We start from the raw sequence: 17,045 nt of genomic DNA on the forward strand, positions 1-17,045 counted from the left end.
CTTTGAGTTCAGCATGCGTGCCTGTTGCTTCGACAACCAGGTGAGGTTCTATTTGAGATAATTGTTTATTTAGTTCTATCTCACATTGATGAGGATTCCTACACATGATCACAAAGCTTCAGAAAATTGGTGGTTTTCCTATAGGGATAACGATCATACATGCTTCTACCAGTTGATCGTTCTATTGATGGTCTGTGGTTGCCTGTGCAGTAATTCCCACTTAGGGGCCGTTTGAACCCATTCATTTTGGAGGACTTAAAATCTACATAATGGATTAAGCTATTTGGCTTGGAATTTAACATTCCATACCATTCCCAAGCTCACAGATAAGCCTATCTTAAATTCATTTCTGTAAATTAATAGGGTGAGAGGAGAAATAGATTCTATAGATCACTATGCTATAATTCTATTCTTCAACTTATAGCGCACTCTTGAACTCACTTCCCTACAATAAAAATACAACATATAAATATGTCCTGGTATGCCTAACAATAAATATATAAATATATTTCATATATAACTATATTAGCTTAATTAATCTATGTCTAAATTTAATTATTAGAATACATTCAATTCAAGGATCCAAACCCTTTAATGTTTTTTTCCTCTCTCTAGATCTTAAGGCTCCGGATTAGTTCGTACCCCTTGTGATATGGGTCCCCTTGCTTGCCTGATTTTTCTGTGTTTGGGGATATTTCTAGAAAGATTTTAAGCTCACGTCTGTTGTTCCTTATTTTAATTTTAGATATACTGTTTCTATCATGGCTGTTTGGACTCGGTTCTTTCTTTTGACCGCCTTTTTTTTTTTGCTAGCGCTCATACATTTGCCTAACATTTATCTTTCATATGCTCATTTCAGTCTATACATCTCAAAACACATTTGAGAGTGCTTCAAAATTGGGCAATTCTTTTATGCTGTGGTATGATCGACGTAATTTGAGATATGATCAGCTACTCATACAGTAGGATAAAGAAGGCTTCAAAAATTCTGCAGCAATTTGCATGTCATTGAAGTTGACTAGCCTTTATTCTGCAAATAGGAAGCATGCATACATCTGCAAATAAACCTGTTTGCAGGTGGTGCCACATGTAGTGTATACCTATGTACCCTCCTCGGTTTGTTCCAAACTTCAACAAATGTAATATACACATCCCCAGCATATATCTAGATACTTTGTATTGACCACACTTTCATCGCGCGCGCAATGGCGGCGGTTTGTACTAGTAGTATTTCAATCTTAAAAATCAAACTAAATAATGGCAGGTGGAGCACTTGCTAAGAAGCCACAAATACTAGCTCCTCCCCTAGAATAAAACGGCTCTAGCTCCTCTAAAGCCAGAGCTAGAGAAGCCATTTTCTACACTGCGTTTGATACGGCCACAGAACCCAAAGCTGGAGTCAGCTATTGGAGCCATACCAAACAAGCCCTTAGCCAATAGGCATATAGAAAATTTTTCCTTCAAGCAACAAATGCAAATCCATATAAGTTACAAAGATTACAACAAGATACACTTCGAAGGTGCGAAACAAGACGGTTTCAAAACCCACTTAAAAATGATATTTGCAGGCTCGGGGACAAACCTCTTACATCCCTACTTTTTTTTAACACTGAAGCCCACTGTGTTTCCATGCGCTTTGATGTTTACTATCCAAAAGCTAAGACTTACTACCAATTAAAGATTTTGCACGGTAGACATGACTCATCAGCGTGCTCGAGTCCGACAATGTAACCTTTGATTCCCCAGCAAGACTACCATAGAGAAGTTTAATTAGAAATGGGCAATCCATTATCATAACCAGCGTCTCAAAACCTGGATGCAACAACATGCAGACCAATATAAAACCACCAGTAGAAGTGAATTCTGCCCTGTGCGATGTATCCATGTATAAGCAAAAATAATTCTTTTAACTCAGCCTGGATAAGCCTAGGCAGTAGCAGCAATCATGTTATTTATTTCCTCAAGACAGTTATCAAGAGCTTTGTACTCCTCGGTGTCTGAGAAGTCCATGGCCTACAGAGTGAGGAAAAGTTACCAGATGTGTAATCTATGATGGGCATGAACACAAAGTGGTTGCTGATATCAAAGATACGATTGTAGTTTCAACACAAATATAATAAAGAAAACGCAAGCAACACATGGCACAGAAAAGAAATGTATATAAAAAAAATGCACCCCGCAAAAATAAAAATGCAAGCAACGTCATTCTGTGTATGCTCTAGATAAAAAAAATGCACAGAAATGGTTAATATCGATGGTATGGATTTCCATTCTGTTATTCGGGCATCCCAAATTCTTGAAAAGATTTTTTGCACTTCATTCTGTGTATGCTCTAGATTATATCCATGACCTCTTCATTATATAGAAATGGAACAATGCAGACAAAATTTGAATACCTGTTTCAAAGTACTTTTAAGGTGCATCTCGGCTGTTAATAATTCTCGTCGGCTTCCAGTTGAGGAAGAAATCTCCATGTACACCTTGCAAAGCTTCAAAGAAGCTTGAGCATACTTTACGAACTTCGTTTGGTCATGCCATAATCCTGAACCCTGGGAGGGCAATATTTAGTTTGTAAATTATTGTGACAGGGAAGTTATAAAGGCATCTCAAGCTGTCTCAGGCATAAACTAATAATGGCATTAAGTAACTAAAATGAGTAACCACTAGATACATGTACATTACTATATTTGCACAAGTCCATACACCTAAGTCCTAACACCCTACCTGTACCCACCCTGCGTCTCTTGTTAGAACCAAAACACAGGTTTGGGGCTAAATTTCAGATTTCATTAGCCATAACACAACTATGGCAGGTTGGGGATACATATAGGATAGCTTGCTTGAGCCTTAACAAAGCTACAACATATTCTAGAGATGCTAAAGTAGATGCTAGGAATAAAGATAAGGGTTGACACAGCCATCAACTACTCTAGATAATTATCCTAAGTAGATAAGGACAAGACTTATAGCTGTCATTCTCCCCCTAAGTCTTGTGTGGCGCCTTCTGGGGAATTTGAACCATCCCAATCCTGGCGTGAAGCTCCTGGAACTTGACCCGCCCAAGGGACTTGATGAGAAGGTCGGCGAGCTGATCCTAGGTGTTGATGTAGCCGGCCTTGATGCTCCCCTCATCCAAGTAGCTCCTAATGAAGTGGTACTTGATTCGGATATGCTTGCTGCGCTCATGGAAGACGGGGTTCTTCGCCAAGGCCAAAGCGGACTTGCTGTCCACCCTGAGCTCCACTGCTTCTGTGTCTCTGCCCAGGAGATCGCCTAGCAGCCGAGCCAACCAGAGAGCTTGAGTCGAAGCGGTTGTGGCAGCGATGTACTTCGCCTCGCAACTGGACAGAGCCACCACTTGCTGCTTGACTGACTGCCAGCTGATTAGACACTTGCCGAGGAAGAATAGCATCCCGCTGGTGCTCTTGCTTGTGTCGATGTCGCCGGCGAGGTCGCTGTCACTGTACCCGATGAAGTGCTCCGCACCGGGACACCTCGGGTAGTGCAAGCCGTAGTCGGAAGTGCCCGCGACGTAGCGGAGGATCCTCTTGACGGCCTGCTCGTGCTCCGTCGTCGGTTGCTGCATGAACCGACTGACGTAGCCAACGGCGAACGTCAGGTCCAGCCGTGTGTGGACGAGGTAGCGAAAGCTGCCCACAATGCGCCGGTACCGCGTGGCGTCGACCTCCTTCGCCGTGCTGTCGCGGCTCAGCTTCAGCCTCTCCTCCATGGGAGTGTGTGCTGGGTTGCAGCCGGTGAGCCCGCCCAACTCGACAATACGCTTGGCGTAGACGGTCTGGCGAAGGGAGATGCCGGAGCTGTCCTGGTGGACCTCGATCCCCAGGTAGAAGGAGAGAAGGCCCAAGTCGCTCATCTTGAAGGTTGCCTTCATCTCCTCCTTGAATGACTCCACCTCGGCCTCCTTGGTGCCGGTGATCACCAAATCGTCGACGTAGACGCCTACCAACAGGGCATTGCCTCCCTTGCCCCGCCGGTAGACTGCAACCCCGTGAGGACTTTGCTGGAACCCCATTTGCTTGAGAGTGGAGTCCAGCTTGGCGTTCCAAGCTCGGGGTGCCTGTCGCAAGCCGTAGAGGGCCTTGCGTAGGCGAAGAACCTTGTTCTCCTTGTCGGGGATGACGAATCCCGGCGGCTAGTGGACGTAGACCTCCTCCTTCAGGCCACCGTTGAGGAAGGCGGACTTGACGTCCATGTGGTGCACACGCCAACCCTCCTAGGGCCGCCAGTGCGAGGAGACGACGAACTCCATCTGCGCAACGGGCGCGAAGGCGTCGTCGAAGTCGACTCCCTCCTGCTGGACGAACCCGCGCGCCACCAGACGCACCTTGTGCTTGATCACCGCCCCGGCCTCATCCTTCTTGAGCTTGTAGACCCACTTAAGGGTGATGGCGCGGTGGCCGGCAGGAAGATACGCCAGCTCCCACATCCGGTTCCGCTCGACCGTGTGCATCTCCTGCTGCATCGCGGCGCGCCATGCCGCGTCTCCCTCCGCCTCAGCGAAGGAGCGGGGCTCGCCGTCCTTGTGCGCCAGGTGCAGCTCCGCCTCGAAGTCGTGCACCGCCAGTCCAGGAACGGGCTGATCACCGAAGATGTTGTCCAAGGTGCGGTAGCGCAGAGGCTCGCTGTCGTGGTAGGCATCGACGTGATCCTCGTCGTCAGACAGCGGAGTGGCGAACTCCACCGTGCGCTGCTCGTCACGGACCAAGGCTGCTGGTGCCGATCTCGGAGGTGTGGGCGCCGATACAGGAGATTGGGGAGCCGGTGTAGGAGAGCGGGGCGTAGCCAGTGGTACAAGTGGTGGACGACTTGCTGGTGGTGTAGGCGGTGTACTCGCCGAAGCTGATGGCGAGCCGGGTGCTGAGGTAGACGAGCTCGGTGAAGATGAGCTGCTAGCTCCCCCGACTCCCTCAGTGGACGTAGTCGACGACGAAGTCTCTGAGAGTCGAAGTCGAGCAGTCGCCCACCGCCTTGTCCCAGGCCCAGCCTCGCCCTTCGTCGAACACGACGTCCCGGGAGATGCGGACGCGCTGTGTTGCAGGGTCGAGGATGCGGTAGGCCTTGACGCCCTCCGCGTAGCTGATGAAGACCCCTGGCGTGCTCCGGTCGTCGAGCTTGCCGACGTGGTTGAGCTCCTTGGCGAAGGCGAGAGAGCCGAAGACGCGGAGGTGGCTCACCACCGGCTTACGCCCGTGCCAGGCCTCGTACAGCGTTTTGCCGTCAAGGGCCTTGGTGGGTGAGCGGTTGAGGAGATGGACGGCAGTCATCACTGCCTCCCCCCAGTAGATTGCCAGCATCCCTCTCTGCTTGAGGAGGGCGCAGGCGGTGGCCACCACCGTCTGGTTGCGGCGCTCAACGACGCCGTTCTGCTGCGGGGTGTACGACGCGGAGAAGTGGCGCTAGATCCCCTCGTCGGCGCAGTACGCCGCGAACTCAGCCGCCGTGAACTCGCCGCCGTTGTCGGTGCGTAGCACCCGAAGCTTGCGGCCGCACTCCTTCTCCGCAGCAGCTTGATGGCGCTTGATGGCGTCCGCAGCCGCCGCCTTGGTGTCGAGCAGGATCGCCCATATGTAGCGGGACACGTCGTCGACGAGGAGCAGGAAGAAGCACCGGCCTCCAGGTGTGGCCGTTGTCACGGGGCCGCAGAGGTCACCGTGCACGAGCTCCAGCTTCTCCTTGGCGCGGAAGCTCGCCTGGCGGGGAAAGGGGAGCTGCCGTTGCTCGGTGAGGACGCAGGTGTCGCAGAACTGCTCCACGTGCTCGACTCGCGGCATGCCCTGCACCATCTCCTTGTTGCCGAGCTGCTTCAGGGCCTCGAAGTTGAGGTGCCCAAAGCGCTCGTGCCACCGCCAAGAGTCGTCGTCGCGGCGGGCTACAAGACACACGGGCTACGCCACCTACACGTGGAGGACGTAAAGGCGGTTGGGGCCTCTGTTCACCTTGACGAGAAGGCGACGATGGCGATCCCAGATACGCAAGACCCCGTGCTCGATCTCCACAGGCGAGCCGTTCTCATCCAGCTGTCCTAGGCTGATGATGGAGTTCCTCAGCGCGGGGATGTAGTAGACACCGGTGAGCAGTCGGTGCTCGCCGGTCTTGGTGGTGAAGACGACGGAGCCGATGCCCTTGATCTCCACGGCGGAGGTGTCCCCGAACTTGACAGAGCCTCGAACGCCGAAGTTGAGCTTGGAGAAGAACTCCCGTAGCCCGGTCATGTGGTGGGTGGCGCCGGTGTCGAGGTACCACCCATCGATCTTGTCGCCGCCGGACCCGTTGCCGAGGAAGACGTGAGCCCGTGGCTCGTCGAGGTGGAGGAGCGCGGCGGCGGCTGGCACGGGAGAGGAGTGCGGCTCGATACTCCCGTGTACGAAGAACAGAGCCGGCTCGTCACCCTCCTACGCTTGCGCGACGTGTGCCTGACCGCCGCGCTTCGTCTGTCGGCAGTCCTTGCCCAGTGGCCGGTCCTCCCGCAATTGTTGTAGGTGTCGTCGCGGGTAGCCTTGCGCTCGCCGTCGGCGCCGCCAGGAGCGCCACCGCGCCTTATCCCACTTGCGCGGCCCGAAGCTGAAAAATCCGAGGCCTCCCCCTTCTTCCGCTCCCGCTGGCGGGCGAGCCACTGCTCCTCGGTGAAGAGAAGCTTGCCACCGATGGTGACCGGCTTTGAGGGAGGTAGCTGCTCGCGGTTGTCGACGGCCTTGAGGTGACCCATCACCTCCTCGATCGACAGCTCGGAGAAGTCCAGCAACATCTTGATCGCGATGGCGACCTGCGAGTACTTCTTGGGGACGACGCGGAGGAACTTCTCGACAGCTCTCTCCTCGTCGATGTCATTGTCGCCGTACCGCGCCAACTGCTGCATCAAGGTGTTGAGGAGAGCGAAGTCATCGACGTCCTCACCCGGCTTGAAAGCCAGGTTCTCCCACTCCTGACGCAGCTTCTGAAGCGTGGACCTGCGAGCGCGGGCGCTGCCAATGCGTGCCGCGGCGATGGCGTCCTAGGTGTCCTTGGCGGTCCGCTTGTTCACGAGGGAGGAGTGCATCTCCGTCGGAACAGCAGCAAGAAGCGCCTCCAGTGCCCGCCGATCCTCGTCGAAGTCGGCGTCGCCGTACCGTACCGCATCCCACATGCGCCGCGCATGCATCTTCACCTTCATCACCATGGACCACTCGGCGTAGTTGGTCTTGGTGAGCATGGGCCATCCGCCGCCGGCGTCCTTGACGACGGTCTGCATGACGGGAGGGGCGCCGGTCCGGGGAAGGGGAGGCGCGCTGCCAGCGTCCCCCCCCCCCCCCCATATCCCGCGCCTCGCGCCGCTCCTCCCGCTCCAGCCAGGCGTTGGCGTCGCGTGCCACCCGCTCGTCCCGGTCGAAGTCGCGGCATCGTCTGTTAGTCACTGAATTCTCACTCTTGGAAGTAGCAGAATTCTTACTCTCATCAAGAGAGGATGACACTAGGAGTTGGGACAATTTTCTGGTTTACTTCTCAATGCCATGCCAACCCAAGGGGTTGGGGATACATATTATAGGCTGCTAGCCAGCCAAGCATATACCAAGATGCTAGTCTAAGATGTTGTCCTAAATGCTAAGATGCTGTCCTCTAGATGCTAGTCTAAGATGCTGTCCTCTAGTCTAAGATGTTGTCCTATGCTGTCCCAAAAACACAAAGACCACAACAGTCCCACAAAGACCATAGCAGCTAGACTTATCCATCATTCTCCCCCTAAGTCTTGTGCGTCGTCTTGTGGGAAAGTTGAACCATCCCGGTCCTGGAGCAGAGCTCAAGGAACTTGATCCTCCCAAGGGGCTTAGTGAGCAGGTCCACAAGCTGGTCCTTGGTGTTGATGTAGCTCGTCTTGATGCTCCCTTCCTCAAGACAGCCTCGGATGAAGTGGTACCTCACCCGGATATGCTTGCTGCGTTCATGGAAGACGGGGTTCTTTGCCAGGGCCAGAGCGGACTTGCTGTCCACCCTGAGCTCCACCGCTCTAGTGTCTCTGCCGAGGAGATCACCAAGCAATCGAGCGAGCCAGAGCGCCTGAGTCGAAGCGGTGGAGGCTGCTATGTACTCGGCCTCGCAGCTGGACAGGGCCACCGACTGCCAGCTAACGAGGCACTTGCCGAGGAAGAAGAGGATCCCGCTCGTGCTCTTGCTGGTGTCGATGTCGCCGGCATGGTCGCTGTCGCTGTACCCGACGAAGTGTGCCGCCCTAGGGCACCTAGGGTAGTAGAGGCCGTGGTCGAGAGTCCCCACAACGTAGCGGATGATCCTCTTCACAGCCTGCTGGTGCTCCGTTGTCGGTCGCTGCATGAACCGACTAACGTAGCCGACGGAGAATGCCAGGTCCGGCCGTGTGTAGGCGAGGTAGCGAAGGCTCCCCACAAGACGCCGGTACTGCGTAGCGTCCACCTCCTCCGTCGTGCTGTCGCGGCTCAGCTTCAGCCTCTCCTCCATCGGAGTGAGAGCTGGGTTGCAGTCGATGAGCCCAGCTAGCTCAACGACGCGCTTGGCGTAGGCGGTCTGTCGAAGCGTGATCCCGGAGTCATCCTGGTGCACCTCGATTCCCAGGTAGAAGGAGAGAGGCCCCAGGTCACTCATCTGGAAGGTGGCCTTCATCTCTTCCTTGAATGCCGCCACCTCCGCATCCTTGGTGCCGGTAATCACAAGTCGTCGACGTAGACACCCACCAGCAGAGCATTACCTCCACTGCCCCGTCGGTAGATGGCCGCCTCGTGCGGGCTTTGCTCGAAGCCCATCCCCTTTAGCGTGGAATCCAGCTTGGCATTCCACGCCCTCGGTGCCTGCCGCAAGCCATAGAGGGCCTTGCGCAGGCGGAGCACCTTGCCCTCCTTGCCGGGAATCGCAAATCCCGGCGGCTGGTGCACGTAGACCTCCTCCTTCAAGTCGCCATTAAGGAACGCCGACTTGACGTCCATGTGATGAACACGCCAGCCCTCCTGGGCAGCTAGCGCGAGGAGTCGCACGGACTCCATCCGTGCCACGGGAGCAAAGGCGTCGTCGAAGTCGACCCCCTCCTGCTGCACGAAACCTCGTGCCACCAAGCGAGCCTTGTGCTTGACGATGGCACCGGCTTCATCCCTCTTCAGCTTGTACACCCACTTAAGGGTGATCGCGCGATGACCACGAGGAAGGTCAGCAAGCTCCCAGGTGCGGTTCTTCTCAACCGCATCCATCTCCAACTGCATCGCGGCGCGCCTTGCCGCGTATCTGTCGGCCTCTGCAAACGACCGAGGCTCGCCGTCGTCACACGCAAGGTGCAACTGCGCCTCCAGGTCGTGAGGCACCGGTCCCGGCACCGGCTGGTCGCCGAGAAGGTTCTCTATCGTACGGTACCGCAACGGCTCGCCGTCGTGGTACACGTCGACGCGCTCCTCGTCATGAGAGAGTGGAGTAGCGAGCTCAACCGGGCCGTCCTCGACATGAGCTGGTGGTGGAGTAGACGTGCCCGAAGTGGTGCCTGTCGGTGCTGGAGTGCGTGGCGTTGCCGGCTGTGGTGGAGCCGACGAAGGACTCATCGCAGCCGAGGTCCTGGCTGGAGAGCGTGGTGCTGTCGGAGTAGCAGGCGCCGGGGTCGGTGGACGCTCGGGGACTGGGGTAGACGCGCTCGCCGAAGAAGAGCCGCCTACTCCCCCAGCTCCCTCGAAGTGGACGTCGTACGTCGGAGCCGAGCCGTCGTCCACCGCCTTGTCCCACGCCCATCCTCACCCTTCGTCGAACACAACGTCGCGCGCCGTGCGCACACGCTGTGTCTTCGGGTCGAGGATGCGGTAGGCCTTCGAGCCCTCCGCGTAGCTGATGAACACTCCCGGAGTGCTCCTATCGTCGAGCTTGCTGATGTGGCCAAGCTCCTTGGCGAACGCGAGGCAGCCGAAGACCCGCAAGTGGGAGACCGCCGGCTTGCGCCCATGCCAAGCCTTGTACGGCGTCCTGCCGTCGAGCGTCTTGGTAGGCGAGCGGTTGAGGATGTAGACGGCCGTCACCACCGCCTCTCCCCAGAAGACAGCCGGCATCCCCCTCTGCTTGAGGAGGGCCCGAGCCATCCCCACATCCGTCTGGTTGCGCCGCTCGACGACGCCGTTCTGCTGCGGGCTGTACGGCGCGGAGTAGTGGCGCTAAATGCCCTCGTCAGCGCAGTACGACACGAATTCAGCCGCCGTTGTCGGTGCGCAACACGCGCAGCTTACGGCCGCACTCCGCCTCCGCAGCAGCCTGCGCGCGCCTGATGGCGTCCGCAACCTCTCCCTTGCTACCGAGGACCATCACCCACATGTAGCGGGAGAGGTCGTCGACGAGCAGCAGGAAGTAGCGTCGTCCTCCCGGTGTGGCCGGTGTCACCGGGCCACACAAGTCCCCGTGCACAAGCTCGAGCCTCTCCTTGGCTCGAAAGCTAGCCCGCTGTGGAAAGGGGAGTCGCCTCTGCTTCGTCAACACGCAGACGTCGCAGAGCTGCTCCACATGGTCGAGGCACGGCAGGCCTCGCACCATCTCCGTGGCACTGAGCCGCTTCAGGGCCTCAAAGTGAAGGTGCCCGAAACGCTCGTGCCACTGCCACGCCTCGTCATCCCGACGAGCAGCGAGACATAGGGGTTGTGCTACCTGCACGTTAAGGACGTAGAGTCGATTTGCGCTTCTGGATACCTTGGCAAGAAGGCGACGACGACGATCCCAAATCCTCATGACTCCGTCCTCAACCACCACGCGCGAACCGTTCTCATCCAGCTGTCCCAAGCTGATGATGGAGTTCCTCAACGCGGGGATGTAGTAGACTCCGGTGAGCAGCCTGTGCTCACCAGACACGGTGGTGAAGATGACGGAGCCGACGCCCTTGGTCTCCACGCCGGAGGCATCCCCAAACTTGACGGAGCCTCGGACGCTAGAGTCAAGCTCGGTGAAGAACTCCCGTCGACCGGTCATGTGATGGGTGGCGCCAGTGTCGAGGCACCACCCGTCAGTCTTGTCGTTGCCGGAGCTGTCGCCGAGGAGGGCGTGTGCTTTTGGCTCGTCGAGATGGAGAGCCGCTGCGGCCGGTGCCGCTGGAGGTAGCTCAATGCTTGCATGTGCCATGAACAGAGCCGGCTCCTCCTCCGCCTGTGCGACGTGGGCCTGGCCGCGTCGTGGCTGTCGGCAGTCCTTGGCCCAATGGCCGAGCTGGCCGCAGTTACGGCAGGCGTCGTCTCGTGCCGGCTTGTGCCTGCCGGCGGCGCCGCCCTAGGCGCCTCCGCGGGCATCACCCTCGGCACGTCCTCGCGCCCCGGCCTGGGCGTCTCTGCGCGCCTTGCGTGGCTTGCCACGCTTGCGGCCGCCTGTCGCGGAAGAAGGCTCCCCCTTCTTCCGATCACCTTGGCTGGCAAGCCACTGCTCCCGAGTGAGAAGGAGCTTCCCGCCAGTGGTGATGGGCCCCGAGAGAGACTGTGGCTCATCGCTGTCGACGACCTTGAGGCGACCTATCGCCTCCTCGATCGACATCGTGGACAGATCCAGCAGGGACTCGATCGAGCGAGCCATCTGCTTGTATTTCTCAGGGACGCAGCGAAAGAGCTTTTCGACAGCTCTCTCCTCGCCGTAGGTGTCATCGCCGAACGGCACCATCTTCTGCAACAGAGTGTTGAGACGGAGAGCAAAGTCATCAACGTCCTCACCTGGCTTGAAGGCCAGGTTCTCCCAGTCCTTGCGAAGTGCCTGCAGTGTGGACTTGCGGGCGCGGTCGCTGCCGATGCGTGCCGCAGCGATGGCGTCCCAAGCCTCCTTGATAGTCCGCTTGTTGGTAAGCGAGAACTGCATCTCGGGCGGGACTGTAGCGATGAGGGCATCCAGCGCCCGCCGATCTAGGTCGTAGTCGACGTCGCCGTATCGGACTGCCTCCCACATGTGCCACACCTGGAGCTTTACCCTCATCACCGTAGCCCACTCGACGTAGTTGGTCTTGGTGAGGGTAGGCCACCCACCGCCGGGACCGACGTCCCTGACAACAGCCTGGAGCCCGTGGTAACCACGGTACCGATCCGGGGAGAGAGAGCCACGCTGCCTGTGAAGGCCGTGCTCTCCATCGACCCGTCGGTACCGATCCAGGGAGAGAGCCACGCTGCCTGTGAAGGCCGCGCTCTCCATCGACCCGTCCACCACCGTTGCCGTGCGCGCCTCCTCCAGGAGCGCCGCCAGTGCGTCCGCGCCTGTCTAGGCTACCGCCGCGCTCGTGGACGTGTGCGGCTGCCCCAGGAGCGCCACCGCCGTGTGCGCCTCCTCCAGGAGCGCCGCCAGCGCGTCCGCGCCTATCTGGGCTGCCGCCACGCTCGTGGGCGTGCGCGGCTGCCCACTGCGCCGCCCGCGCTCGCGCTGCCTCCCTCTCTAGCAGCTCGAGGTCCGCGTCGGCAGTGTTGTCAGCGGAAATGGAGCTGCCGATGCTGCCGCGCAGAGCCTCGACCTCCGCTGCGCCGCACGCGCTGCATTCGCCGCCGCCGCCGCTTCCGCCTCCGCTCTGGCTGCTTGCCAGCTACGCCGCTGCCAACCTCGATGCCCTTGCCGCCGCCGCAACGGTCTCTGCCGCCGCTCGCTCGCGTTCCTCTGCCGCGGCAAGTTCGGCCTCCTGCCGACCCGCGTGCTCGAGGCGACCGAGCGCTGAGATGCCCTGCGGACATGACGCGCTACCGGGGTGGATTGCTGCGTGGGGAGAGGGCTGCTTCAGACGAGCGTCGGGGGAGGAGTGAGCAGGAGCGGCCGAAGCTGCTGCTTGCAGCTGGGACTGTTGTGTGGCTGGGAGAGGAGATGAGCAGGAGATGCTCAGGCTACAGGATAATACGGCTCTGATACCACTTGTTAGTCGCTGAATTCTCACTCTTGGAAGTAGTAGAATTTTTACTCTCATCGAGAGAGGATGACACTAGGAGTTAGGACAATTTTCTGGTTTACTTCTCAATGCCATGTCAACCCAAGGGGTTGGGGATACATATTTATAGGCTGCTAGCCAGCCAAGCATATGCCAAGATGCTAGTCTAAGATGTTGTCCTAGATGCTAAGATGCTGTCCTCTAGATGCTAGTCTAAGATGCTGTCCTAAAAACACAAAGACCACAACAGTCCCACAAAGACCACAACAGCCCCACAAAGACCATAGCAGCTAGACTTATCCATCATCGTCCATCGAAGCGGCCCGCGTCGCGTCCGCGTCGGTTGTCGAAGCCGTCGCGGTCGCCAGCCTTACGTCCACCACGTCCGCCCAGGCCGCCCGCGTCGGGCCAGGTCCGCTCGGCGTCCGCTCCGCGGCGCAGAGCCACAGCCGTCGCCGCTCCTGCATCCGACGTGCCCGCCCGGGCGCCGTAGTTCTCTTGCTCCCCCGCGTCTGCCTCCGCACGTAGCGCAGCCGCTGCTGCTGCAGCCTCCCGCGCCTCCGTTGCTGCCTGGTGGGCGGCTTCAGCCGCACGCACCGTAGCAAGCTCCGCCCGCTCCGCTGCTGCTGCACGCTCGGCCGCCGCCTCCTCGCGCCTGGCTGCTGCAGCCGCTGCAGCACATATGCTGGAGGTGGTGGAACGGTTGGAGGAAGAGGATGATGAGTGGAGAGACATGGCGATGGATTGGGATGTGGTAAGGGTAGAACCCAGATGAACTTAGGCTCTAGATACCATTTGTTAGAACCAAAACACGGGTTTGGGGCTGAATTTCAGATTTCATTAGCCATGCCACAACTATGGCAGGTTGGGGATACATATAGGATAGCTTGCTTGAGCCTTAAGAAAGCTTGCTTGAGCCTTAGGAAAGCTACAACATATTCGAGAGATGCTAAAGTAGATGCTAGGGATAAAGATAAGGGCTAACACAGCCACCAACTACTCTAGATAATTATCCTAAGTAGATAAGGACAAGACTTATAGCTGTCATCTCTCACTCTCTCCTGGCAACCTTCATTGGTTGCCTAGATGCTGAGGCATTGCAAAGATAGTGAAGCCTTTTGTACGGAAAAGTTGATAATGCCCTTAAGCTATGTTGAAAAAATGCACACTATTTATTATAGAGCAAATAATATTATTATACACATGGAAATTGTAAAGGTTAACTTTTTTTCATACCGTAGTGTGTCAAAAATATGAGGTAGACATAGAGGAAGCTGATAACGACCTTGTAAGAATACTAAAGGGCACAAGGGACACCATTTTCATTCCTCTTGCTATGTTTAAAACCAGATTAACATGGATCCATCAGACATGAGGCAGCTGGACCAGACCAGCCCAGAGGTGGTTGCTGCCCCACCACCAGCTCCTAGCCCCTAGGGTCAGGCAGGAAAGTCACACCCCTTCCTTGCATAAAAGCGACTTGTTTAGGACAGTGTTTTCAGATCGGACGACTAATCGCGATTAATCGTCATTATCGTAACCAGGTGCTCGATAAGGGCCCTCGATTAGTTTAGACTGATTAGAAAACTTATCGTCCGATAAGTTGCGACTAATCACGATTAGTCGTCCGATCAGACTAGCCGGACGACTAGTTCGGGGGAGGGAGAATTTGGCCCAGCTAAAGAATTCGGCCCACCTTTAGCTGGCCCATTAGGGTAAGAAGAAGAGGAGTGAGTGAGTGACCTAGTGGGAGTTGCAGCCGCATTTCCAGCTCCCGCTGCTCTCTCTCGCAGCCGCTGCTCTCTCTGCTCCCGCTGCTCTCTCTCGCAGCCGGCGGCGGCCTGCCTCTGGATCTCCCTCGCCGGCGTCCGCAGCTCCGTCCGCGCCCCTCGCCGGTGTCCGCAGCTTTGTCCGCGCCTCTGTCGGGCGTCCGCGCCTCTCGCCGGCGTCCGCAGCTCCGCCCGCGCCTCCACCTCCGCTCGCTCTTCTGTCTCCTCCCCTGCCGGGACCCAGTAGCTCCGCCCGCCTCTGAGGCTCCTTCCTCGACGCCTGGAAGACGGACACAGGAGGCCTCAAGCATCAAGATGAGCCACCATGATGCAAGTAAGTGGCCAAATCAGCAAGCAGCAGTTACAGGTAAGTGGCCAAATCACCATGATAATGATTCATTGCAAACATGATTACATGCCAAACTGTGCTTGGTTGCTTGCCTCTAACATTTACCTATTTATTATGGCCATGTTTACATATATTTACATCATATATATAGTATATACATGGTCGATTAGGCCATCTAGGCACAAGGACGACTAAATGTCCGACTAGCCGATTAGACCGATTAGGACCGACTAATCGACCCTTATCGACGACTAATCGCGATTAGTCGTCTGATCGGTGGTCATTCGACTAGCCTCGATAATACGATCTGAAAACATTGGTTTAGGAAAGTTAAGCTTGAATCAGGAAAGATGGATCACTACTAAAAGATTCCATACTTCAGTTTGCCTTGGGAGCTAAGTTGATGGCCTCTACATATAATGAGAGGTGATGTACCTATGGAATTAAGCAAGAAAAGTGGACCAATCTCATTATCCTGCTCCATGACTCTCCCTGCCACTGCCTGTCTCACCGTCTAGCTCCGAGATGGCAAAAGAACTCCTTAAGCTGGTTTGGTGGCTTGTTTCAGAATAGCTCTGATTACACTTGTTTTTGCTTTTGTAATCAAAATTAGATGTTTTGATTGCAAGTCGACTTCATTGTGGCTCGATTCGGCTCGGCGCGGTTAGAAGTTGGGTCTCAAATGATACAGACTGTAACAAATATAAAATAAATCAATTTTAAACAAAGCTCAAAAAAGTTATAGTTGGCTCTTTATCCACCCCTAAGTGCCACCACCCTTCCCCACATGCTGCGCATGCCGCCTCGGCGCCTCCACCATTTTCCCTTGCAGCCAGTGAGATATAGTTGCTAGTAAAGTCACTACTGCCTCGCCTCACCACCAACCTAATTACGCCCCAAAAAAAATCCTCAGAGGACAGAGGATCATAATTGAATGCAACTATAGCAATAAAAAAGGGAACCTGGTGTCGTTAGTGTTGGACTGCTGGAGTAGTGGAGTAGCCATGTTCAGGATCATGAATTATACAATAGTGCCTTCCTAGCATAAGAAGTGCATTTTACCTTGAATTTTTGTATCCATACATAGAACATGTACTACATCTACAAATTTCAGAATTTTATTTTACATACTTTTCGCCAAAGAGGTGTCAGTTGAGTACTTGAGTATGTTCCCATGAAGATATTTCTGATCCAGAATGGTAGTATTTCACTATTTCTATATTTCTACTTTTGTTAGGGACAAGTTATGAATAGTACAGAATTTTATGTTTCCTCAAGAATGCAAGCCTCCACAAAACACAAGCTCAAAGAAAATTAGAAGTAATCCACCAGAATCAAGTCAACGTCCTGTAGACACACGAGGTATTTGTGTATAAACCACATTTTTGTACCCTGATAATATATCCCCCCCATCTGCTCCTCAGTTCACACATACAGGGATATCAAGGTGAACCCATCATTCAAAGAATCCAACACGCCTTTTGTTTATTGATTGGTAATGAAGCATTCAGCATGAGAACAGTATATGCACCTGAAGAGATCGAACTTGCTTCAACAAAGCTTCAGAACATGACATGAAGTTACCCTTGGTCTTATGCCATCTTGCATACAAACCCCATGCGTCCGCATTGCTGCCTCCACTTCTCACAATCTGGAAACACAAGCAAGATATTAACTCTGATCTGGTATCTAGTATAAGATGAAATACAATCCAGAGAGGTTGGTAACCTGCTGAAGGATATCACCAATAATATCGAACAATTGATTGGATTGTCTTGTCTCTTTATTTGCATCATCTGATGCTTCGTGAGTATCAACAAAATTTGGAGATTGTTCTTCAAGTGTTGTCATCACCTTGTCCAATATACCAACATTAAAGCGCTTATTTGAGGATAAATGCAATACAGTTTTCAAAGCTTCAAGTGTCTGCAGAGGGAACTTAATATTATTTGAAGATTCATTTTGCAAAAAAATAAGGAGGGGGGGGGGGGGGGCATTATCTACTGCTTCAAGGAACACTAGCAGCTTCGAACTAAATGCATGAGTAAAATAGAGAACAAAACCACAG

The 17,045-nt window shown here is 54.9% G+C and overlaps 1 protein-coding gene across 5 annotated transcripts in view; it reads right to left on the reverse strand.

Moving 5' to 3' along the window:
- Window positions 1-1,445: 1,445 nt before the first annotated feature.
- LOC136551398 (uncharacterized) overlaps window positions 1,446-17,045 on the reverse strand; it is a 28,179-nt gene continuing 12,579 nt past the window's right edge. The window contains exons 17-21 of one of the 5 annotated variants that reach the window (XM_066542952.1): window positions 16,706-16,903; window positions 16,509-16,628; window positions 2,397-2,549; window positions 1,917-2,013; window positions 1,446-1,751 (exon numbers count right to left, since the gene is read on the reverse strand). In XM_066542952.1, coding sequence (XP_066399049.1) covers window positions 1,927-2,013; window positions 2,397-2,549; window positions 16,509-16,628; window positions 16,706-16,903 — 558 coding nt within the window. In that variant the 3' untranslated portion in view covers window positions 1,446-1,751; window positions 1,917-1,926. Of the gene's footprint in view, window positions 1,813-1,916; window positions 2,014-2,396; window positions 2,550-14,411; window positions 14,909-16,508; window positions 16,629-16,705; window positions 16,904-17,045 lie in introns of those variants that run through there. The other 4 variants (XM_066542951.1, XM_066542950.1, XM_066542953.1 and 1 more) reach the window with 4 other exon arrangements.

This window comes from Miscanthus floridulus, chromosome 4 (assembly GCF_019320115.1).
Source record: "Miscanthus floridulus cultivar M001 chromosome 4, ASM1932011v1, whole genome shotgun sequence".
In the NCBI taxonomy this organism is placed as follows: domain Eukaryota; kingdom Viridiplantae; phylum Streptophyta; class Magnoliopsida; order Poales; family Poaceae; genus Miscanthus; species Miscanthus floridulus.